This window comes from Pleurodeles waltl, chromosome 5 (genome assembly GCF_031143425.1).
Source record: "Pleurodeles waltl isolate 20211129_DDA chromosome 5, aPleWal1.hap1.20221129, whole genome shotgun sequence".
Taxonomy (NCBI): Eukaryota; Metazoa; Chordata; class Amphibia; order Caudata; family Salamandridae; genus Pleurodeles; species Pleurodeles waltl.
The window spans coordinates 459,853,316-459,879,414 of NC_090444.1; the positions used below are offsets into that span (position 1 = coordinate 459,853,316).

The 26,099-nt window shown below is 41.1% G+C and overlaps 1 protein-coding gene across 3 annotated transcripts in view; it reads left to right on the forward strand.

The window, feature by feature from the left end:
• Positions 1 to 15,202, forward strand: part of ETAA1 (ETAA1 activator of ATR kinase) — a 63,701-nt gene extending 48,499 nt beyond the window's left edge. For 2 of the 3 annotated variants that reach the window (XM_069234271.1, XM_069234272.1), the window contains exons 3-5: positions 972 to 1,086; positions 1,619 to 3,606; positions 12,766 to 15,202. In XM_069234271.1, coding sequence (XP_069090372.1) covers positions 972 to 1,086; positions 1,619 to 3,606; positions 12,766 to 12,881 — 2,219 coding nt within the window. In that variant the 3' untranslated portion in view covers positions 12,882 to 15,202. Of the gene's footprint in view, positions 1 to 967; positions 1,087 to 1,618; positions 3,607 to 12,765 lie in introns of all 3 variants that reach the window. The other variant, XM_069234270.1, reaches the window with a different exon arrangement.
• The last annotated feature ends 10,897 nt before the right edge of the window (positions 15,203 to 26,099 follow it).

Consider the following 26,099-nt stretch of genomic DNA (forward strand, 5'->3'; position numbering starts at 1 on the left):
TCTTAAGGTGAGAAATGTGCAGGAATATCTAGCATCCACCTGAAATATTGTTTCCGAAGGCGACCGGCTGTCTTCATATCATACATTTTTCCAATGCTTTTGTCTGCGCTCCCTTCCCAGTGCTGCCCTGCAAACAAGTATTAGCAAAGCCAGTCGGTTTCACAATTGTTCAGCATGCTTACACCTGATCTGCATGACATATATTATTAAACCTATTTGCTTTGCTAATGCTTGCTTCCTATGCTCCCCTTTGCCCTGTACCCAAATTATCTCCCCTTTATTCTACTGTAAGTGGGGACTTAGGGAAGAAGAGCATTTTGATAAATGTCCTGTTGACCTAACCTTGAGAAACGCAGATCTCTTCCATGCAACTCCAACTAAAATGACGTCTAGGAACATTTTAGTTGGAGTTGCATGGAAGATACAAGTAGGTTTTATGAGCATAGTTATTGCGTTATTTTTATTGCCTAGTAATGTTCGATCTGTACTGTTTGTGTGTTTTAACCAACACATCAAAATCTGCTCTATCATGTTGCAGAGGAAACATACACTGAAAGGTGTGCCTGGTAACATAAATACAGTCGTCAATAGTAGTAAACTCCAACTGGTTTGAGAATGATCAGGCTGTGGTGAAGGAAGCACAGAAAAGTATTGTTAAAAGAATTTTCCGTTTATTAATATTTTTGCGGCTAAGCAATAAAGAAAATGCAAGAAATTGATGCTTCTAGTTCAACAATTCCTCATGGGTAGACGTTGGGGACGTGTGACTGCGGTGGGTAAGTGGATGATTCCTAAGGAAGCAGAATATTGATGACAAGTAACAAAATAAAAAAGGTTTCTAATAAATATCCATTATTCTTTAAGTAAGGTGTTGTCTTTTGACGCATTCCACTGCAACCCCAACTGACAGTGCTAATACCTGTTTAAGTGAAATTGATGCTTATTGTTAAATAAATTATTCTTTAAGGAAGAAAAACCAACTAGCTCTGATGTAGCTCTGCTTGGAATGTGGATCGGTGACAATGCTATCCCTTGTACACCTGCAGTTGCAAAAATGCGAACCAGATCTAAATTAAGTGCTGCTAAGTAAGTTTTTAAGATATATTTTCCCTATCTAAAAAAATGAAAATGCTTACTTTGCTTAATGTGATTGTATACTCAGCTAGTCAAACGGTCAGTGCATGCATTATCACCTGCATCTCTCCCTCGTGTGCTTTGTTGTTGAAACGCCAAACCAGAGGCACTCCTAAGGCGGACCAACTGTATACTACACCTCAGTTTTCTCAATTGCCGTAATCCCTCGATGCACTGTTCATCACATAAACATGGTTTGCACTTATCTCCAATACACGTGCAAAGTCTTCACCTGTGCTACATAGACCACACACAGGCAGTAGTAGTCATGCACTCATTTACAAGTCTTCCTGGCTTTGCACCGTTAGCAAACCTTCAACACCTATGCCGTTTGAGCTCCTCACCAGTCACTATACTCAGCGTCTCAGACAGCATCCTTCCAGTTCCTCCACCCAGACCCAATAATAATTTCATTTTAATGCCTGCTGAGTTATACCAACATACGTTTTTATTGTTAATTACCAATTATATGTGTATTTTTCAGACATAAAATAAAGAATACAGATGAAGAACTGATGAAATTAGCTAAACAGTTTGATCAAAATCTGGTAGATGCCATACAAGAGCAAGACCATCAGGACCAGACTCAAATCCTTGCAGGAGGAGAGACTTTCATGAGCAAAGGATCAAGTGGTCAAATACAAGAGGTTGGCTCTTTACAAGGCACAGTACCAGAAGGCAGTAATGCACTGACTCTTCATCCAGTTACAATGAGCTCTGGAATTCCTGTCGCAGAGCAGTGTTTAAGGAACAGTCTGAAATCTGTTGACCACGAGACTGAAGCAGCTTTCAATGCCCTTTTTGATTCGTCAACTCAGAAATGTAGTGGCACATTGAGCCAGTGTCTATCCGATAGTTCCCAGAAAAGTTCACAGGGAAATTCATTTTCAACTGAAACGAAAAAGGATCTTGTTTTGCATACCAAAGATGAAATTCAGCATAATGCAGCAATACTAGATATCAGACCGCGTTCAGCAACAGTTTTTTCCACTGAGGACCAGATTCAGTTAGCAGATAGGAAACAACCTGCGCGACCTGACACAGTGATACCAATGGCTACAAATCAAGATGATTTTGATGATTGGGGCACTGACTTGCTGGAAGATGATTCTTTTTTAATGCAAATTACTCAAAACCCTGAGGTAATCAAGACGCCCCAAAATAATATACCAATTTCTAAACTGTCTGTGCAAACTCTGGTGTCCAGTGAGGACACTAAACTTTTTGTCCAGTCTGATGGAAAAATCACTCTTTCTTCTAAAGTAAACAACTATCAATTCAAGCATAGCAAATCATTTAAAGGTACCGATGTCTCAAATGCTCCAGTTGTAAAGCAAGTTCATCGTTCAGATTATCCCAAAGAGGAGTGCAGTTTCCTCCAAAACGCAAAAGGCTTTAAGCGTGACAATGTGCATTCATTTGAACCTAGAACTCCTAAAGAGGCTGTAAAGATGACTTCACAAGTGTTAATAAAACCTGAAGATAACAATGCAAAGGAAAGCGTTCAGCTGTTTGACATACCTGTAAAAGATACTCAGATAGAAATGCGTAGCCAACAGCCTGATAAACTGCATATTCCAATTAGGCCTAACGTTCCAATTTCCCAGTCAGATACCAGTAACCAGAAATCTGCAAGCTTTCAAACCAAACATCATAATCCTTCTGATGATTGGAATGATCCGAAGTTTTCTGATGAAATCTTGGATATGTTTTGTGGGTCTGATAGTCTTTTCGAACCAAATGAAGAGGAAGATGATTTGTTATACCAAGTATGTGATGACATAGAAAAACTCACCCAGACAGAAGAGGCCAAAAAAGAAAATGAGAAAGATGAAGACGTTGAAAGAGGAAACAAGGTTTCTAACGTTGATTCAAACAAGGGATTTCTTTTGACAAAAGCAGCGGAGGCTTTTCAGTCCATGCACACCAACCCCTCTAACAAGAGCACTTTCTCACTGGCTACCAAGTCAAAACTGAAGTCCAGTACTTCAAACGAAATAACAGCAATAAGAAATATCAACTCTACACATCTTAAAGCACCTGTGTCTTCCAAATTGCCTTCTTGGAATAGGCACGGGATTTCACAGGATTTTGAGCAAGTTACATGTGGAAGTACAACTAATCAACTTCAAGTAAAGTTTAATAGATCTAATTCTACGCCTGACGAACAATTTAGGTCTGCTTCGCTCATTCACTTGAAGGACCCTGCAAAACCTTTGAGCAACAATGTTAACAAAGCCCTGGATGCACCATCATTAAAAAAGTTTTCATTTACGAAAATCAGGACGTCACAATTAACTGGCGTTGATGTTGATCACAATAGCAGCAGGTCACAAAATGTTTTCCGAACTGAGACCCATCTGCAGTGTGGTGAGACCAAGACTCTATCCGCTATACATGGCAATCTGCCAGTTAGTCAACACCAGCCCCTTAAAAGACAGCTCTCAGAATCTTTTTTGCAGTCAGCAAAAGGTATGTATCTTTTTTTTTTTTATATTGAACCATCTTAACTCACCGGTCACCTGAAGCTAAGGAATACTGAATTTTAGAAAATGCTGTATGCAGTGAAACAATGAAAGAAAGTATATCCAATTATATAACTCGAAAATTGTTCATGCTTCCATGTCCTATTGCAATCAGTGCATTGTAGGCATGTGGTAATTTTAGTAAAGCAAACGTTTATTGCACGCTATAAAGACAGAACAACAAAACAAAAACATATATTTTAATACAGTCGAGTTATTAGTTTGAATCCAAGAGGCCAGGAAGGAGCATAATTAACCCATAAGTCTCTGACCCCACATCTTTAAACAGATCAGCATTCATTCATTTCTTCAATGCTTACTGCATTTTTGAGACACATACTTAATCTTGCAGAGACGCCCTGACTGCTCCCTCAGATAATGCATGGTAAACTTTTGAAGACCATTGATTGCCAAAATGTTAAAGCAGTTGGCTCAATTAACGGGATTTGTGTGCAGAAAGAGTACACTAGTAGACAATTGCATGCAGTGTACATTGCACCATATGATAATGGAGATGCATGGGAACCTTGGTAATCAACCTAGGCTAGCAACAAAGCCGAAAACAAGTTGTGCCTGTTCAAGTTCTAGAGACATTCTGGCTGCTGATCTGTGTCTCAGAGTATCCCTTGATCAAAATAATGCAGTATTCAATTTAATCACTCATTAAAATAAGAGAGATGGGGATATTAAATAGTGTTGAAGGGAGGACATTATTGGTGTAGAAACTCTGTGGCCAGTCCATTCATGGCTATATTATACCATGAAACATACTGAAATGATTGCCTTTATCCAGTGATGGCCACTTGCTTATAAAGGCTGAAGGCCTAATTAACGGTCATTTGCACATGTGAGTTGAACTTACATGCATAAATACATTGTCTCACATTGACTTTTGAAGTTCACAAAACGTAACTGCGCTCACAGAAAGGATTTTATTTGTATGTATTAATGTCCACTATAGTGAAATAACATGCATGGTTAAATCTTGTCTTAAGAAAAAAGTGTGGGGGGGGGGAGAAGTTGTGCACTCTAGGATGGGGGATAAGTTCATGAATTTGTGTGTATTCTTTAAAATGTCCACAACTCATTCAGTCCTAGGTCCTTTTAAGAACAGGAGTAGCTCCATTTCCAGGTTGGGGATGGGAAAGAGAGAGCATCAAATTTTGATGAGGTTGTCATGGAGGGGTTATTTACAGGAAAAAACTTCAAATACTTTAAAATAATAAGCATTTCTGCAAGCACATTGGCTCACTTGATGCAATTGCACATGCAGAACTTTTTCCGGAAATATGCAACTATTGCAAAATTTAGGGACATTTAAAAAAATAATAACTCTGCACTCAAAAGTGGAATAAATCAATGAGTGTATATTTAGATATTTTGTTTTTAAGAATAAGGCCTTGTGTCTTTGATCTGTGACATTGCCAAATTTCAGTTAGATCTTCCTGGGAGAGCTAACAAAGCTTCCTCATATTACCTTGCCTGTTGTCAGGGTCTGAAATCTGATTGTTATGGAACCCCCTTCTCCCACCGCACCTCCAATAGGTATTGGGTACATCTACAAATGACTTGAGAATCTGCTATAAGTATATGCTCCCAATTTGAAACAAACCTTCCAAGTTAGGGATGAGATTTTGAAGTTCCGTCATGAAATATACTAGGATCGACAAAAAATAAACAAAGACTTGCACTCATTTATTTGTAAATGTCTTATCTGTTGGTGTAAAAAAAAAAAAAAAAACTAGGGCCTGGAAGTGTTGGATAAGCAAGTATGTTCCTTATTTAACATTATTGTGAGGAATGGGTTTGGGAAGGAAAATCAAGAAGTCGATTTGTATTGATTTAGGGTAATTTGAAGGTTGTAGTTCAAACAATTTATCCTGTTGACTGAAGAAGAAAAATTGATTCAATATTGTGTTATTCATGCTACGATGGAGATCTAGTTCCTGATGGTTCATTACATATATTAGCAGAGACTGTTTCCGTAATAGTTGACTTGAATGCAAACAATGGGACTAATTTACCTTGAGGAGGAATTTAACTCTATTTGGATCCTCGTACCCTCAAATAATAATGAATTTGATTGGAAGGGGAAACATTTTTTTCCTTTTTACCCATTCCTGAAATCATGAAGGATTAAGAGTATCTGTGCAATTTAATTGTTGGTTGCAGCAACAGAAGATATTGCTTGTGGATAATATCTCTTCTTCTGTGATTCATGGGCCTGAATTCCTGTTCAGACTCATGGGTAGATCCAAGGCCCGTGTTCTGTAGATCCAAAAGGCCTAGTGGCACAAGAGATGGTGTTGGGATGTCTATGGAGCCTGCTTAGCACCAAAAGCACAATATCCCCAGGCAAAGGCAGTAGCTGGTTCGGCCTGCACACAGAGTATGTTAGGCACAGGTAAAGAGAATTGGGAACAGGCACATTCTTGGATGAAGGGGCTTGAATGTAAAGAAGGTAGAATGATTCTGTTGAAAAAGTTAATGGCATGGTGTGGTTATGAAATAACATCCCTGAAATAGTTATGCCTAGCTATAACTCGCTCCCTCATCATGAAAACCATAACTCGCTCCCCAAAAAGACTGCTCATGACCTCACAATATTCATAGCAATAAATTACAGGTCTTAACACGAGCATGACAACACATAGCCACACATAGAAACAGTACTTTACCTATAGTGATGGCATTGATAATACCAGTGGTAAGGTATGTGTTATGTTGTTAGAGCTATAAATGATGTAATTTGTGATGGGGTTTGCCACATCATCTTTCAGGTCACGATAAGCCCACATTGAGGGGGTGGTGGGGGGCAATTGATTCTGTTTTTTTGTTAAGTTTACCTTTCCATTGAAAAGGTATTCTTTTGTTTTCCAATATTGGGCACTGTATGACAAACCTGCACAAAATGGCAGTTTTGCTTCAGAGTATCATTTCATCCTGATGATGTCCCTGCCTGTTTGCTGACCTTAGGATCCAAAATGTTGTTCACCATCAGATTGCAAAATCCTACTATTTTTTTTTTTAATATTGTGTTTTTATCTTGATGTGCACTATTGCTTCACCCACAAAACCACTTATCATTCCTCTGCACTCACCTTTTTACTTTGTTTTGCTAGCAGAATACTTGTATAATTATTATGTGAATACCTTTGTAAAGATCATGTAGGCTTTTATGATTAGACCTGCCCATGTTGTTCTTAAAAGGCATTCTCTCTGGTTGTTAATTAACGTTTAGCTTATGATTTTGAATACAGTGGGTAGCTAATTTTGAAATCACTTGAAACTTGTTCAATTAAACTGTATGGCACATTATTTCTTTTTAATTTTTACACCCAGGTTCCATATGAAATACAAGGTCACAATGATTTTTTTTTAGCAAGTCATTGCACCTAAGGAGACTAATGTGACACTGGAGGATTTACAGTGGTTTATGATCCTTGTTAATTTGCAGATGTACCCATGTAGTTGTTGTTTGTGAAGAAAAGTTACTAGTTGCCCATTAGAAGAACTACCCTTTCCTTCTTGATGTACTATGACTAAGGTAATCAAAAGTCTTTCAACTCCATATACTCTTTGAGGAGACTGGTTGTGTTTTTTGTGGCAGCACACCCACTTAATTCCATCTAATCTTCATGAGGTCTTTTGTTAGAGCTGCAGTCCTTGTTAATCCTGGAATGTAATGTTGAGATGTCATCTTTGATGATTTGTGACGTCATGATAAGGTATTTAAAATAGCTTTTATGATGTACAGTTAACAATAACAGGTGATTTTCAGTGGTGTGTACTATTAATATTGTAACCATAATGTTCTTTCAAAATAACATTTTTTGTGGAATTTACTTTTCTGTCATAACATAGGTTTTGCAGTATGAATCCTTTTTCTGGAGTCACATGCTGTGCATTATTCTGGCATCTAGTGATTGGGTCTGGAAAGTTGTATTCTAGTGTTTTTTTCCCCCCTGGGGGAATCTGTCCTTTGTGTGACGTTAGATGGTGTCCCAGAAGTTCCTGTACGTGGCTTTCATCTTTAGATTCTTTTTTTTGCCGCTTGGTCTGGCAGCATGACAGAGGAGCTCCGATTTATTTTTTTTTTTTAAATAACTGATTTTTGAACGTTTTTTTTTTTTTTTTTTTAAAGCAAAACGTCAGAGGAGACAACGAGAGGAGAAGGGAGATCTCACCACTTCCCACCAGGGGTAAGCCGCCAGGGAAATGAGCATATGCCATCAGGGGACACGACAGAGAAGCAAGAAACTGACTTGAAATTTTTGAAGGATGGGATCAGATCCACCACCCACTTAGAATGAAGGTAGAGCGAGCAAGTAAGGGCCATGGAGAATACCCCTTTTAAGTTTTGCCCGAAGTTCCACCTCATGTTTTTGAAAAGGGACCCGCACGAGGTCTGCAACCTTGGCACAGGAACCCTCAACTCCATGAGGAAGGCTTTGACGTCAGACGAGACAGACCTACGGACACAGGACCTCAAAAGAAAAAAGAAGAAACTTGAGGAACAGATGGCCGCCCTCATCCAGAGGAAGAAGAAATGTGATAATTCGTTAGTTAAAAAAATTTCCACCTTCCTCAAAAACACAGCAATCTCGCTGCACAGGAGGAGGAGGAGGAGGAGGAGGAAATGGCCCTGGAGACACCAGCAACCCCAGAGCCCCACGAGGAGGACCAAAGTGGAGTTCTTTGATGAGGACGACGACGTAGAGTACATTCAAAGCTTTGACAAATCCAGCCATTTCGAAGACACATGGCAGGAGCTCAACACTGACTCGCCAGATGAGGGTATAGATAATTACCCATCGAGACCATCCCTACCTGACAACTTAGCCATCAACAGCCTGGTAAGAATGGCTGCAGACACTTACGGGGTGCAGCTAGAGGAAGAAGGAAGGATCATGCTTCCTCCTAGAAACACTACTGCCACCGCAAAAAGGAAACCCCTACAGCCCATGCTGCCCAGCATCATAGATTAGGGCCACAAGGCCTTTAGGGAACCTGCCAACGCCAGGGCCCTCACAACCAAAGTGGAGAAAAAATACAAACACTCCACACAAGACCGTATATATATCCAGGGTAACATCCCCGCAAACTCAATCATTGTGACCAAAAAAATGAATGCTCCCAACTCCACGGGTCCACCACCCAAGAAGGGAGAGTAAGATGCTGGATCTAGTGGAAAGAAAAATGGAAAGTGAACCCACCATACAATATAGAATAGCCAATTCCAATGTCCTGAACCACTACGGGCACCAGCAATGGCAGGAAATCAAGGACATCTTACACAACAGCTCCCTGAGGATTACAAAAAGAGAGCCAAGGCAATCCTCCAGGAGGAAAAAGGCATCGTGACTACATGCCTAAAGTCTGCGCTGAATGCAGCAGATACGGCCATCAGACAAATGTGCACAGGTATCACCTTAAGAAGACACGTCTGACTCAAGATATCAGGATTCAAGCCTGTGATACAAGCATCCCTAATAAACATGCCTTTCACAGGGGACACTCTATTTGGACAAGCTGTGGATGACACCCTACATCAAATGAAACAGGACAATGAAACGGCACGAGCTATGGGCACCTTACAATTCAGAAGCCCACATAAAAGGGGAATACCCAGTAGAAGACCCACAGGCAAAACACCCTTCAATGCAGGGCAAACGCAAGAGCAACAACAGGGGTCTTCTTTTGAGGCCTCACAACCACAGCCTTATCAACAGTGGCAGCATCCAGCAAGACAGCCCTTTCCAGGAAAAGCAAAAGGAAGAGGACAAACCCCCAGGGCCCTCAAACAAGTGACTACCAAGTCAAGGAGCCCTGACACGTAACACCAGTGGGAGGCAGAATCAAGGGTTCCTCCAGGCTTGGAGGAACATCACCACAGACAAATGGATCCTAAACATTATCCTCCATGGATTCTGCATAGAATTGAACAAACAACCCCAGCAGAGACCACCAAGGGCAAGGCCTTTCAAGGGGAAAGAACTAAAGTAGTCCAAAACAGTGGTAAAAGAACTGCTCTGAAAAAGAGCTGTTGAACTCAACTCATCCCAACACAAGAGAGGGGTACAGGAAACTACTCACTTTATTTCCTGGTACCAAAATAAGTCCTGACTTTGAAGCCAATCATAGACCTCAGGTTCAACAAATTCATACGAACACAGCACTTCAAAATGACAAACTTACAAGAAGTAATCCCACTGCAGAAGGGAGATTACATGGCTACCCTAGACCTAAAGGTTGCCTATCTACACATCCCCATTAAGGACCACAAGAAATACCTGTGGTTCATCTTTGGCAAGGAATGCTAGCAATTCACAGTGCTGCCCTTCGGTATAAAATCTGCACCAAGCAAGAGTTTTTACCAAGGTCCTATTTGCAGTAGCAGCACACTTAGGAAAAGGCAAAAGATCCACGTTTACCCATACCTGGACAACTGACTAATAAAGGCAAAATCAAGGAGAAAATGCAAGAAGGGAGTACAAGCAGTCATACAGATATTACAGCTAGGAAGGGTTTACTATAAACCGGAAGAATACTTCACCTCACCCAGAGCAAGTGAAACTATTCCTAGGAGCCACACCCAACTCCAGTAGGGCAAGGGCGTACCCAGCCCAAAAAAGGAGAGAAGCCATCAGAAATCAAATTTACCTCCCTTGAAAGTGAGACCCCCTCAAAGCAAGATTACACATGCTGCCCATCCAAAAATGGATCTGCAGCAAATGGTCACAAGCCACAGGGAGCTGGGAGGATCTAGTGGTTGTCACAGCAAGGGTACGAAAGGAGATAGGATGGTGGAACACAAGAAACATGGACATAGGGAGGACCTTCAAAACATCAGCTCCTACTGTGACCATAACCACAGACGCATTACACAAAGGATGGGGGGGGCTCACACAGGCCCTATGAACAGTGGAACAAATCAGATGCAGTGAAACAAATCAACTAACTGGATCTGAAGGCAGTCGTCCTAGCCTTAAAAGCCTTCCAAACACACTTGACAGGATAAACAGTTCTGATACAAACAGACAACACAACCACCATGTTCTACCTAAACAAACTGGGAAGATGACAAAATCCTTCACCCTGTCAAGGCTAGCCCAAGAGATCTGGCACTGGGCAATACAGCACCAAATAACTGTACTAGCAATTCACCTACCAGGAGAACTGAACACGGAGGCAGACAGACTAAGCAGAAAGGAGAACAACTCACAGGAGTGGGAGCTAAATCAGGAGTTCATCCACTGGATTTTCAACACCTGGGGCACTCCATGCATAGAAATGTTCACAACAGCAGAAACTTGAAATGCCAACCATTTGCCTCCAGGTTTCTATCCTGGAAACAGAAGTTCACTCGCAGTCCAACATATCAACAAAAGTGTAATTATCCATGTAACCGGCAAAAGTGCAATTATCCATGTAACAGGGTTGATATCCTGCAAAGCGCTCGACTACTGCCCAGTGAGATCGCGCTGTGTAGGAAATAAAAAGAAAAAGTAGTCCAGAAACCATACGGAAAACACAGAGCCTCATACTTTTTCAGTAGTTTACCGGTGCTCTTGAGGAGGGCTAAACACCGGAAAAGGCATGACGTGTGCATGCCTTTCACTAATGAAATCAAGCAAATTTTAAAAGGCAAGCCCACAAACCAACCAAACTGATGGGCATGGTTAAAAGCACACATAGAGATTACAACAGGGGCCAAAGCGCTTATGCGCTTGACCTTAAAAAGGAAATGGAGGAGAAAGAAGGAAAAAGAATCTGAAGATGGAAGCCAGGCACAGGAACTTCCGGGACACCGTTTGACCTCACACAGAGAATGAACTAAGAATCAAATGGTGGGCGACGATGACCCACTCCTCCACCCCCACCCCCACCCCACACTCCCAAAAAAAGACTAAGATAGAATACAACTTTCCGGACCCAACCACTAGATGGTGGAATAATGCATAGCATGTGAATTCAGAAAACTTTTCAAGCTGCAAACTACTTATACGGGTAAGAAACCATTTTGTTACTATATAACCTTAAGATAACATAACTTGCAAGGCCATGTGAAGCATGCATTTAGCCATACTTGTCAGGACTTGGAATTTGTCCATTCTCTTTTCCCCAAATACCTGTGGCGTTCGTATGCAGCCATGTTTTTCAGACACTGGCTGCAGTGCATATTTGCCATTGCCTTGCAAGTAAGTACAGGTCACAGGATATTCTTTCCTTTCCAAAGGCACAATATTTCAATCACGCAGACCAGGACTTAATGTTTGCTAGTCCATTGGAGCATTTTGTTAGCGCCCTATTTGTGAAATTGTTACTTACAAATGTGCATTTTTCCTAAACTGGATCAAAGACCCTGTTGCTGGTTTTCACGTGTTTTATGTCGTTCTCAAAGCTGGATATTTCTGTTTAGTAAAGATGACCTTAGGTGTGTGCCTTGGGGCCCCTAGGTTTTAGGAATTCTGCATTCTGCCAACTATGGTTTCTGTATTTGCTTTTCAAAAGAGAATTTGAAGAACCCTGTCTGATCCAAATGATTTCTTAAAGGCTGACTGTAAAAATTAGCATCTCTTGCCTGCCAAATTTTCGGCTTTGTAGACACAAGTGTCAAATTGTCTCTCATTATTTGTACGTCTTCTATTTTCTACAAAACCACCGAAAAAAGGGTACAGCAACTCAAACATACAATGAAGAAAACTGTACCTGTTTGTAAGAGCTAAATTTAATGCTAATCTGTCAAGCAGGTTTTCTGTTCGTGCTTCCCAAACCTTACCTACTGTATTAAGAATGGAAAAAGCAAGGTCTACTGATTCCTCCCTCCTTTTGCATGACATTTTCTGAGGTCAACATTTGGTTGATTTACACATTTGTACAAAGGTCTTGGGCAGAGTGATCAAATAAGGGCAAAATTATTAGTGAAACACCAAGACATGATCGATTCAAGCTGTCACTGTATCTACATGACTTCATATGATTTTATAGTTTTTTTTATGTACTAATGTATACAGTATGCTAAACCAATAAAAAAAACAGGAAATATTAAACATCTCTTTTAAAAGTTTTGCCTGCATGATGAAATATGTTTTGTTTTTCATAGTGCTTACTACCGAAGAAAGAAGTCAAAAGTGTTCTCAAGAAGAAATTGAGAGAAAGAAGCGGGAAGCGCTTGAAAGGCGGAAAAAGCGAACACAGCCACTATTGCAGCATACTTGATATTTTTGTTATTTTATTTTCAGTGACTATTTTTTTTTTTTTTTAAAGAAAGTCTATTGCCTTTTGTGTCTGAGACCTTTCAACTTGGACAGAATAATTCATGCTTTCTCTGTGAGAAATTGAGTTGAAACTAAGCACTAATTATTGTATCCTAGTTTTAGAAATGCGCGTTTGTGTGTAAACGCTCCTTCCTGTGAAGTGAATACTGTTAACGTAACCCTATTTTTGAGTAGTGTGGAGCGAGCATGAGCATTGTTTCCGGAAAATCACTGCATATTTTCAAGATGGCCTCTATGAAAGTGATTTTTTTCATGCTCCTCCATTTAAAAAAACAACAAAAAAAGGCAATCCATCGAAAAATGACATCCAGCATATTTAATTAATTAGGTAAAATAGGCCCCAACGACTTCTAATTTTGGTTGGTTGGGAGCAATTTTTGATTTTTTTTTTTTCTTTCTCTCAAAGTCTGTTTTACCATCTAAGTAATAAAAACATAAACTGTGCAATTTGAACGTCTGTAGAGTCACGTAGAAATTATATCGGGGAGCCTGACTTTCGTAAACATTTCATTAAAAAAATTAGCTGGTTCCACTTTCCAGCATCTTCGAATTTGCTGAGTATGGTAAACATTTTTATATGCAATTGTACTTCAGTGGAGGTTCTGTCCATTTTTATCTAGTTACACCAATGTATGTCTTCACCTGCCCTGACATCGTAATACGCATTCAAAGAAAAATAAAATCCATTGTTAAAACATGACCTTGAAACAGTATACACATCCCTAGGTGAGAGATAGAAAAGTTAAAAGTTTAATTTGGACCTTAGACATTTAGTTGTTGTTGGATAGCAATCATAAGAACAAATGTCTTGCTTTGTTGATTTGACGATCCATGCACCTGAACTATATTGCCATTTTATGCACGCCAACCCTAAAATTCGCAAAATCAGAGTGTTGGCAACCTCAAGATGGCTTTTTAAAATCGACTAAACTTATTTTTGGGTTTGGTTACAAGTTACCAAATCACAATATGGTTTTACAAAGGCATAACAAATCGCTGTTTGGAAGGGAGTGTTTAGAACGTGGCTTCCAGATAGCAATTGGTGTGTATCAATGTTTTGCAAACCTAATCCAGTCAGAAAAGTTATAGAAACCCATGTTTGGTTGGAAACACATTTGCAAACGTTCCGTTTGTAAAAGTAAAGATAAAGTTTGTTGAGGAGTAGGCAGTCTAGTAGACCACTGGCAACTCTCAAACTTTAGGAAAAAAACACATCTTTTTAAATGCAGCCTTCTTTCCTTTAAGGAAAAAAGGCTTAATTTAAAACCTAGCAAAAGTTTTTTTTTTTTTTTTTTTTTTTTTTTTTTTTTTTTAATGCAATACCAGACATGGTGACTTTGCTGATCCCAGCATCATCCCTGTGATGGCATCCAATCATAGTGAGATGCAATTTATGGCCAACTTCATGATTATTGAGGAGGTAGGCCAGACTGCAGCACTTTAGGATTAAAAAATTATTAGTGTATAGGTCCGTTCACAAAATTCTGTTTGATCCGCAAAATGTTGGTGTACTATTTGCCAACACTTTTTGCAAATGGAAATTTCAAACTTGAGGTCCAATGTTCTTTAAAGTGTTAAAGACAAAGCAAAATGTCTCACCACAAACATTCACCAAACAAGAGTCACCTCTGCATGGCCAGATTCTCCTCTGGTTGACTCTGTAGACCACAGATATTTACACTCAGAAGTGCTTATTCAATGAGTTAGTTGGTTACACCGCACATCACCAATATAACTATCTCAGTGAATTCACCTTATCAGTGATGTTCTTTCTTCACTTTTAGAAACAATTTCCAATTTTCATCAGGAGGAACATTTTATTTTTAAACAAATGCATATAATTCTAAAGTAATTAGAGGCAAGTGTATTTGCTTTAACATCATCCAGCTTGCTGTATGTCCTCCCAATAAATGACCAAGTAAGTCTTTTGCAGTTCAATGTGCTGCAGATGGATTATTTGAATATATCTTGTCCGAATTGTTAAATCTTATGTACAGTATCAACACCGTAAGTGCACAGTTCATATGACATTCCATGAAGGTACACTTTACACTTTGGTCAGTAAATAATCGTTATGTGGAAATCAACAAATGCATAGTTAGTTTTCACCCTAGATAAGGAACCCTCATTGCCCTTCTCCGATGTGAATGGTATTGGTAAATTAAGGGAAGTAAAATTGGTATTTTGTGAAAATGAAGTATTGGATGCAGTCATGAAATTTGTTGTTATGAAATAAAATGAGTACTTCAGTGGGAGACAATAGTAGCTACTTGAGACAATGATTTTACATGGACCTTTTTGAAGATTCTTCAGACTGTTAAAAGGAATTTGAACACAAAGTTAATTTAACTGAGTAGTAATTCTATTGGATAATTAAGCACAGAAATGTATATTTTTGGATTGTGCAAGTTATCACTTAGTGACCCCACCAACCATGTTGGAATATGTCTTTATACGGTGCCACATGTACCTCAAAATGTGGGTGTATCTTTTTTTTTTTTTTTTTTTTTTATAAATCCTGTCAGCAAGGTATTCAACTGTGAAAGACCTGGATTGAATATGCTTAAACATCTAGCTTTGACAAAGTAGATGTACACTGTGAATACATATTTGAGGATAGGTTTTTCATTTTTTTGGTTTGAATTTCCCAAACTAAGGCAAAATAATTTGGCAAGAAAAGTTACAAAGAAAAACATAATTTTCAAGCAGAACACTACCAAAAAGGCTGGTTCGTTAGAGCTACAAAGTCTTATACTACTAAAGAAAATTAGTAGAAGTATGTGGATGGATATCAAAAAGGTAGGGGATAGAGGGTAGGGCAGAAGAGTGGGTGACCCACTGAAAAAGGAAGGTTGAGAAACATTGTGTCTCCCAAAACACCATACATATCAGTTATACAATCCAAATTAAATTTGTCAAAATATTTTCTGAATTACAACTGTTTTATAGTTCATGATAATAAATTTTGGGCCGTAGGTGTTGTTGCAATTTAGTGATACTCGTTAATCTCAAGAATTAAAAGCTGAGTTTACCTTGGCCGTAGTTGGAATTGTTACCTTTTGGATCACTCCAATTGTGGGCAGGAACACTGCCCCGTTTTGTTGACTTCAAACAACCAGGGTGACCTGCAAGCTTCCTTTCTGAAACCACAGTAGACAACAGGGAAGTCTCTGCCATGCAGTGTTCACTTATATGAAATGTGTTTTAGGGGGTGATGCCGTAGTTGTTAGGTTGTAACACCAGTGTTTGTATGGATGCATACGGTAATATCTAGTCCACATATATCATTGCTCTGTAAAATAGTAGCACCAGTGTACGTTGTCAATGCACATAATAATGGGCCTAATTCAGGTAGTAATTTTGAGTTCTAGGAATTCATAACAAGTATTTCTCTGCAGTGCAAATCTATAAAATGTTGAGATTTCCATAGCTGAGTCTAACTGCATAGAGAGATGGAATACGGTTTGGGTAAAGTGTTACAGTGTAAAGGTGCTATATAGTTTCTTTATGTGCCAATATTTTTCATGTAGGAAAATCGGTTCCCAACTCTCCCTGTGCATTGATGTATTTGAAGAGCCTCCTCAACCAGATTGCAAACTTAACTCTAGTGTCTTTGATACTATACTTAAGGGTGCAAATTGAGCGTGAAACACCATTGCCTTTTTTTTTTTTTTTTTTTAGAATATCCACATCTAGCCAGAAATTTACCACATTCCCAATGGAAATTCTTATGCCTTCCACAGATACCCCCATGTTCTCACCTCCACCGTTGTGTCCTCAGAACTTGGTTCTACTAAGAAACCTTTGGAAATATCCCCAAAATCCAGGATTTTGCAGTAAAAATTTAATTTACCCCAGCACAATGTTTCGAGTACCATCTAGGGTGCATATGCTGTCACAGTACACAGAAAGCACAGCTTTCTATGTTCTAGGGGGTCTGCACTGAATGGCAGCTGCACCCTTACTCCCTGCCCTCTTTCTAGGTCAAGAGCAGTCATCCAAGCTGGCTTGAGGCCCTCATGCTTCAGTGGCTCTGCTGAGAATGCGTAGATTGCTTCGCCAGCTTGTAGCCCACAACCCACTATTTTCAGTCATGGTTCTGTCAGCAAGCAAGAGCTGGTGTCAGACGACAACAGGAGCAGCTGATGTCCTCTTTTGGGCGCCAGGGGACGTTGACAGCCCATGGTGGGGGCACATCTTCAGAAGTGGGCCTCACATCTGTGTGAGGGCCTTAATATGTAACAGCTGCCACCTCTCTCCCCAGTTATCTGGGTTCATGTATATTTATTGGCCACAGTGGTGCCTCGTCAGATCAAAAGTCCACGTGGCATCTGTGAGACAACATGCCGCAGACTAGGAGGCATGGAGAAGTAGGTATGTGACAGGGTGTTTTGGTGCATTCAACAAACGCCAGCCTTCTTGGCCCAAGCTATGCTCGACCTCCTAGCCATATTTCATTTGTTGAGATTGTAGACTTCTAGTGCCCTTAGATGTCAATTTTGGCTAGTTGAAGAGACTTGGAGTACCGGCGCCTAAGCATATGTGTAATCCAGATTTGCACAAGCTTTATGAAAATAGGGTCGCCCTTGCAAGAGGAGTGCCTATGAACCTGATATGGGTCTTCATTACCCCCTCCCTCTTTACAGTTGACCAGAGTGTGTTTTATTTTTCTCTCATCCTTTCCACAGAATATGTACAATGTTGCATTCTTGTTGTGTACGTTGCCAACATCCAGAATGAGAGCACATTTCGCTATTCAAAGGAGACCAATGCCAGTGATGTAGTATCTTAAAATAGCCAAATGTGAGTCGTGCTTTTATCCTTTATTATGATGTTCAAGTATGTTGTTCAATGCTCCTCAGATATTTGACTATTTAACATGTCATCCCACCAAAATTGAACCTTATGTGCAGTGTCTTATTCTCCAGTCTGTTCCAAATTGTTTAAAAACAAGCAATAGTGGAAACATTCACATATGTTCCTGTGGCCTGGGAGGTTATTATAGACCACACATGCGACTGTTTGCACTGCTGATTGTGTTTTAAAAAATTGGAAGTTGTTGTAAAGTAGATGTTGACCAAGCTATTCTAGGTTAACCTTGACGTCATTTTACATCGTTGTGGTAAAAGGAAGACCGATTTAGATGAAAATTGTCAAAAGCTCCTGGACTTCTGCAACAAACACAACACTTATAGGTCTAGTAGCAAATCTTAACACAATAAAACTAGCCTTTGCCAAGACCTCAATACCTGGGTAATAGTCAGGTAGTTAAGAAATGGCACACTCCAAGGCAGTATCAGAGATCATCATCCTGAAACTGAGTTTGGGAAACGGAATAAGCTGTGAGAGGGTCACAGTCTTCTGAAATTTGGGAAGCTTACAGCCACAACATGGTGGATGAGAGGAGGCAGTTTTCCCTACAACAGTGAAAAGAAATTTCCAACAATTAAAGGAATTAAGGGCGCAGGGCAAAAGGACACAGTGCAACTTCGCCATACAAAATAATAGCATCACAGCTGTTTGAGGGGCCGTCAGAAAGCATTCCAAGAACCTCAGTGTCTCTGTAAATTCACTATACAGCCATCCAAAAACACTCTGGTTAGACATATATTAAATTTTATTAAATTTATCGCCATTAAATAAGGCTTTGTTTGAATGCTAACACTCCAAAACATGATCCCAAAGACAGCATGGAGTTGGCAAGGCAATAACAGATGCCCTATTGCAAAATAAGTGTTTTTTGTTGCCAGGTGTGGCAGGCCCATTAGAATATTACTAATAAGGCCCTTAAAACACAAACGACTCCCAGCTATAAAACAAAGCTCCAACCATGAGAGAACGTAAAAAGACACTGAATGGTGGGAGGGATTATTATTTTGGGCTCCCCACAAACTAGTGTGGGGACCCAGAGATGACCTAGATAGAAAGACTGCGTCATGCTGAACGGTTTGGTGGTGGTCCCATTGTTGTAGGACCAGCACAGGCTGCGTTATGGGCCAAAATGTTTTGTAAAAGAAATCCCCCGTAAAGCATTATGGGGCGAGTTTCCAAAGTGCAGTGAATATTGTATTATCGGCTCTCCTGCTGTGCCGGGAGAGCCTCACTGAGGATTTCTGTGGTTTTTTTCCTGTTTAAAATGAACCAGTTTGTATTGTTTACTAAACTTGTACATAAGTGGTACTCATGTAAAGTGCTCCTCCTATCGTGTTTGCGCTTTATGAAACTTAAAAAAATCAATAAAAAAGAATCACCCTCCAGCTTGCAGCCTTTGGGCACAGACACCACAAAGGAACAGCGGAAGAGGAAGAAATAACATATGGCCACGGAGCGCAAAGCGGTGAGGCAAAAGAAAAAAAGTGGTGAGTCATACTAGGGTGTATGACTGATTGTGCAATAATCCATATAAACATGGTCAGTCTCCAAGGCGGTAACAAAGCAGCCTCAAGGCAGGACAAACTTAAAGCATTTCCCTATGAAATCAAGGGAATTTTGAAAGGCAGGCCAAGGAACGAATGAAAGTGATGGGCGTGAGATAGGCATAGTGAAACGCCCTCAGAAGTAGATTACACCATGTCGAGTGACAGCACATGCGTGCTGCATAGGCTCGACCTAAAAATGTTAAATAAATAGTCACTGTTGTTGATGCTCTCGCTGTTCCTCACCACACCCCTTGATGAGGCAGGGAAAAAGTGGCGCCAGCTGATGCCAGCTCGCCCGATGGCACTATACATACACTGATGTTATCACATCTGCTAGGTGAAGTTGCGGCTGCATTCGCATGACACCACCTAGTGATGCAGGATAATGATTCCGCAGGAGGACGTTTGTCTAGGATGAGTACTTGTCTTGTCAGTATTTGTCCTTGTTCATCAAATGAAGTGGCAGAGGCAGCTAGGTCTCAAAACAAAACTTTGTCCTACAGTCTTGCATTTAGTATATTTAAGCCTTTTGTAATGGTGGCCGTCCTGTTAAAGACTGGCAGCTGTCGGAGCCATAGTGAGAAGTGAATTGGCCAAAATCCCACAGTTTGATGGAATGTTGAAGTCAGATTCTCGACTTTGGCCAAGATTGTGCTTTGCAAGGTTTTCTTTGTTTCCTTTACCCGTTCAAGAATTGTAGTCAAGCATCTGAGATGAACAATAGAATATATGAGAATACGTGCAACATAGGCCAGCATATTACGCAGTTACAGACAAACTACCTAAAAGCCTCTTCCTTCCACATGCCTGTGAGCGAAAGCAGTCAGTGTTCGTAGATGAGCTAACCTTGGCTGCGCCATTTTCCAGGAGTTCGAAACCATTTGAGAGTGGGTCAGGCTCGCGCCACGTCAAGCGCTAAATGCCTGCTGTCTGTGCATCGTTGGAATGTGGATTATAACCCGCGGGACACTTATGTTTTCTTCACAACCCTTGGATGGCATTACGACCTTCTTGAGTTACCTGATAATTGAAGAGTGAGGCAAGCCTGCGATTAGGAAGGCTTCATATCTTTGACATCGTTGGACTTTTAGTGAGAGGGACCTTATGGTGGGAATAAAGACAGAGAAGGAATAAACGTTTTGCAATTTAAGCGAAATCAACATGATTATGTAATACTTCTCTGTAGAGAAACATATGAAAGTCTCGCAGATATTTTTTCAAGAGCAAAGTAAAAGGAAAATGAGTTTCCTCTACGTAACTATGGAAGAGAGGAGCAGGCACACGCACGATGCAAAGCAGAACGAGCCACGTGGAGAAAGGATTGCGACTAGGAGTAAAGGCAAAACCGAAACCAGATGGGACGGGGCCCATCACACGCTGTAACAGAAGGAAGTGTGAATGTAGTGTGCTGGCCAACAAAAATGTTCACTTCGTGAAATCACCTAGGAGGGAATTAAGCACACAAGGGAGGGAGATTTAGAAAAGAATGCATCAATAAAGAAGCATTTAAAACCAGCACAACAAAGAAGGAATGGCAATAGTGGGTGTGGTTAACCCCTTCGCTGCCAGGCCTTTTCCCCCTCAGGTGCCAGGCCTTTTTTTGGGCTATTTGCGGCAGGGCGCGCTTAGGCCCTCATAACTTTTTGACCACATAAGCTACCCACGCCAAATTTGTGCCCTTTTTTTCCCCAACATCCTAGGGATTCTAGAGGTACCCAGACTTTGTGGGTTCCCCTGAGGGAGACCAAGAAATTAGCCAAAGTACAGTGACAATTTAGTTTTAAACAAAAAAAAAAAATAGGAAAAAAGGGCTGCAAAGGAAGGCTTGTGTTTTTTGTTTTTTTTCCTGAAATTGGCATCAGCAAAGGGTTTGCAGTGCTAAAATTCACCAACTTCCCAGCTTTCAGGAACAGGCAGACTTGAATCAGAAAACCCAATTTTTCAACACAATTTTGGCATTTTACTGGGACATACCCCATTTTTACGATTTTTTTGTGCTTTAAGCCTCCTTCCTGTCAGTGACAGAAATGGGTGTGAAACCAATGCTGGATCCCAGAAACCTAAACATTTCAGAAAAGTAGACAAAATTCTGAATTCAGCAATGGGTAATTTGTGTAGATCATACAAGGGTTTCCTACAGAAAATAACAACTGAAATAAAACAAATATTGAAATTGAGGTGAAAAAACAGCCATTTTTCTCTACGTTTTACTCTAACTTTTTCCTGCAATGTCAGATTTTTGATATACCGTTACGTCTGCTGGACTTTTCTGGTTGCGGGGATATATAGGTCTTATAGGTTCATCAAGAAACCTAGGTACGCAGAGCCAATAAATGAGCTGCACCTTACAATAGGTGTTCATTCTATACCGGGTAATTGATTTGCTGAAATATAGAGAGTGAAAAATAGGCATAAAGAAAACCTTTGTATTTCCAAAATGGGCACAAGTTAAGGTGCTGAGGAGCAGTGGTTATTTTCACATCTCTGAATTCTGGGGTGCCCATACTAGCATGTGAATTACAGGGCATTTCTCAAATAGTCTTTTTTACACACTATCTTACATTTGTAAGGAAAAAATGTAGAGAAAGACAAGGGGCAATAACACTTGTTTTGCTATTCTGTATTCCCCCAAGTCTCCCGATAAAAAAAGGTACCTCACTTGTGTGGGTAGGCCTAGCGCCCGCGATAGGAGGTGCCCCAAAACACAATGTGTACACATCAAATTTTCCCAAAGAAAACAGGTGTTTTTGCTAAATGCCTACCTGTGGATTTTGGCCTCTAGCTCAGCCGGCACCGAGGGAAACCTACCAAACCTGTGCATTTTTGAAAACTAGAGACCTAGGGGAATCCAAGACGGGGTGACTTGTGGGGCTCTCACCAGGTTCTGTTACTCAGAATCCTTTGCAAACCTCAATGTGGCTAAAAAAAGCACTTTTTGCTCACATTTCGGTGACAGAAAGTTCTGGAATCTGAGAGGAGCCACAAATTTCCTTCCACCCAGTGTTCCCCCAAGTCTCCTGATAAAAATTGTTCCTCACTTGTGTGGGTAGGCCTAGTGCCCGCGACAGGAAATGCCCCAAAACACAGTGGACACATTACATTTTCTCAAAGAAAACAGAGGTGTTTTTTGCAAAGTGCCTACCTGTGGATTTTGGCCTCTAGCTCAGCCGCCACCTAGGGAAACCTACCAAACCTATGCATTTTTGAAAACTGGAGACCTAGGGGAATCCAATATGGGGTGACTTGTGGGGCTCTCACCAGGTTCTGTTAACCAGAATTCTTTGCAAACCTCAAAATTTGGCTAAAAAACACTTTTTCCTCACATTTTGGTGATAGAAAGTTCTGGAATATGAGAGGAGCCACAGATTTCCTTCCACCCAGCGTTCACCCAAGTCTCCCGATTAAAAATGGTACCTCACTTGTGTGGGTAGGCCTAGTGCCCGTGACGGGAAATGCCCCAAAACATAATCTGGACACGTCAAGATTATCAAATAGAAAACGACCTGTTTTTGCGGGGGGCACCTGCATTTTTGGTCCTGGGCTTAGCAGCCATCTAGGGAAACCTACCAAACCCAGACATTTCTGAAAACTAGACACCTGAGGGAGTCAAGGGAGGTGTAAATTGTGTGGATCCCCCAATGTTTTCTTACCCAGAATCCTCAGCAAACCTCAAATTTAGCTAAAAAAAAATAAAAATTTTCCCACATTTCTGTGTGGGATCACCACACCAGGAGAAATTTCCTACCACCCAACGTTCCCCTTAGTCTCCCGGTAAAAATTATACCTCACTTGTGTAGGTGGGCCGAATGTTTGTGACGGGGAAGAGCCAAAAACACGTCGAAATTGAGGGGGAACCAAAGTGGGTCCAAAAGGGCAGTTTGAAACAAAACATTTTTAGGCTGACAAGTGCAGCAGACCTTTTATCGATATAGATGAGACAATGCTGGGTGGTAGGAATTTTGTGGATTCTTGCAGATTCCGGAAGGTTCCATCACAAAAATGTGGGAAAAATGTGTGTTTTCCAGCAAAGTTGCAGGTGTGCAGGGCATTGTGGGTAAGGAAATGGTACGGGGTGCATGTGAAGCGCACCACCCTGGAATCAATTAGATGTTTAGTTTTCAGATGTGTCTAGGTCTTGTGGATTTTTCTACATGGCAGCGTCCCAAAGTAAAAAGAAGTGCAGCCCTCACCATTCCAAGTGGGGCGATTTTGAGAGTTACCAAGCTCTCAAGGCCCAAATGTAAAACAGAAACCAAAAAAATCAAATGTCCTCTTGCTTGCCATGGGATAAGATGTTTTAGTGTGTGGGGGAGAGCTGAAAGACTGTTAGCCCCTTCAGTTCGTGTGAGGGCATAATCCGGCCCATACTGGTTGGTAGTCACCACCCCACAATTTTTTATTTTAATTTTATTTCATGGCATCTAGTAGACTTTCTGCCCCGGGGTGTGGATCAGGGTAATTGCCCTATCTGCCGACTGGTGGGCAGAACAACTTTGGCCCCATTTATTTGGGGGGGGGGGTATGGCCATAACCCCACCCTCTCATTTTGAAAACAATTCTTCCCTGGTCTCTGGTGAGCTTTCTGCCCACCTTGGGGGCAGAGGGGCCTTCCAAAAATAGGCCAAGCCAACAGTAATGTGTCCCCATGGGGAGCGGCCCTTGCCCAAGGGGCTGCCCCCCAAACAAAACACACACATACACACACACAAATCCCTGGTGTCTAGTGGTATTGGCCTAACAAAAATAGGCCGATCTGCCGTCAAGTGGGGCAGAAATGGCCTAAATACAATTTGCCCCCCAGGGGAGCGACCCTTGCCTTAGGGGTCGGTCCCCATACATAAAAACATAAAGTAAATAAAAATATAAATATATCCCTGGTGACTAGAGGTTTCTGCCCCCCCGGAGGCAGATCGGCCTAATTATGGGGAGGGGGGGGCAGAAATGGCCTAAAAATAAGATTGCCCCCTAGGGAGCGATCCTTGCCCAAGGGGCCGCTCCCTTTATTAGAAAACACAAAGAAAAAAAAATCCCTGGTGTCTAGTGAGCATTTCTGCCCCGAAATGGCCTAAGCACAATTTGGCCCCCCAGGGAGCGACCCTTGCTAAGGGGCTGCTCCCTGCACATCCAAAAAAAAAAAAAAATCCCTGGTGTCTAGTGGGCATTTTTGCCTACCCCGGGTTCAGATCAGCCTAATTATAATATGGCCCCCTAGGGAGCGACCCTTGTCCAAGGGGCCGCTCCCTTAATCAGAAAAATAAAATAAAATCCCTGGTGTCTAGTGGGCATTTCTGCCCCCCCGGGGGAAGATCGGCCTAATTACATTAGGCCGATCAGCCCCCAAAGGGGGCAGAAATTACCTATAAATAATTTCCCCCCCTAGGGAGTGACCCTTGCCCAAGGGGCCGCTCCCCTCACGTAAATTAAAAAAAAAACAAATTCCCTGGTGTCTAGTGGGCATTTTGCGATCGGGAAGCAGAAATGCTCAGAATGACATCAGAAGAAAGGAAAAGCCTTTAATTTCTTCCGATGTCTCTCCCGCCCCCCCCCCCCTCCCGAGCGGTAGAGAAATGCTAAGCATTTCTCTTCCGCATCGTGCTTGAAGCAAGCTTCCAGCGCGACGGGAGGCGACCTCTGATGAGGTCAGCAAGCGATTGCATGCTGATGTCATCAGACGTCATGGGGGGGTCGAGGGTGAAAGGAGAAGCGATTTCCCCTTTCATTCCTGATGGAGGGGTGTGGGTGGGGCCGGGTGCAGGACGAGGTGATCTCGTCCAAGGCACCCAGGGGGTTAAAAGCCAACAGACGGAATACAACGTCTTGCCAGACAGCACATGCATGCTGCAAAGGCTCGACCTAAAAAACAGACCTGCAGGGAAATTTCTCAGTTTCATAAATGAGCAAGTCTGAAAGTGGAGGCATTAAACGTAATGGTCTCAAGCTTGGTAACATCAGCAAAGCTGAAAATGTCATTGACAGGAACGTCTGGATGAGGCACAGATACACACAACAAACTTTGTTAAAGCCAATATGTCTTACCTTTGGCAGGTGAGTGCTGAAGTATTAAATGTAATAGAACTGACTCTACAACATTGGGAGGAACTGTTACCCGGCGTTGTCATGATTCAAGTCAAGCAGCATCGGATATAAGCAGTTACTACTTAACTCACTGAGGCATCTTGCATTCATTCATTTTATTAGTTCGGTGCTCCTTTTTCAATCGAAACACCCAAACACCATCAGCCTTTTTAGGAGCAACATTGTCATAGTGACGCATGAAATTGATAGCTTGGGAATCATAGATGATGTTTTTTAGAACAAAAAACAAGAAAGACATAATAATTGGCAAAATGCAGTAAATGTTCATGTCCAAATTAATGAAAGGAAGGAGGCGGTATAAATACATTACAAGTGGTCACTTGAGAGAGATCTGTTTAGTGTTTGCCGTACACATGCATTAATAATATTCAAAATAAAAATATGGGAACAAATGAAGATTTACCTTTTACTTATTACAAAAAATCCACTGCACTTCACAGATGTACAAACATAGCTGGGGCAACTATAAATGCTGCTAAACAACAAGCCATAATACACATAATACAGGTCCTGACAGCAGTGCAACCTTCTTTAGATGGCAACATTGAATTCCATAAAGTGAAAACACTAAACGCACAAAGCTGCAACTATTACAGTCACCTTCTAACTTGCTTTGACAAAGCCTTTAAGAAGGCAATAAAGAT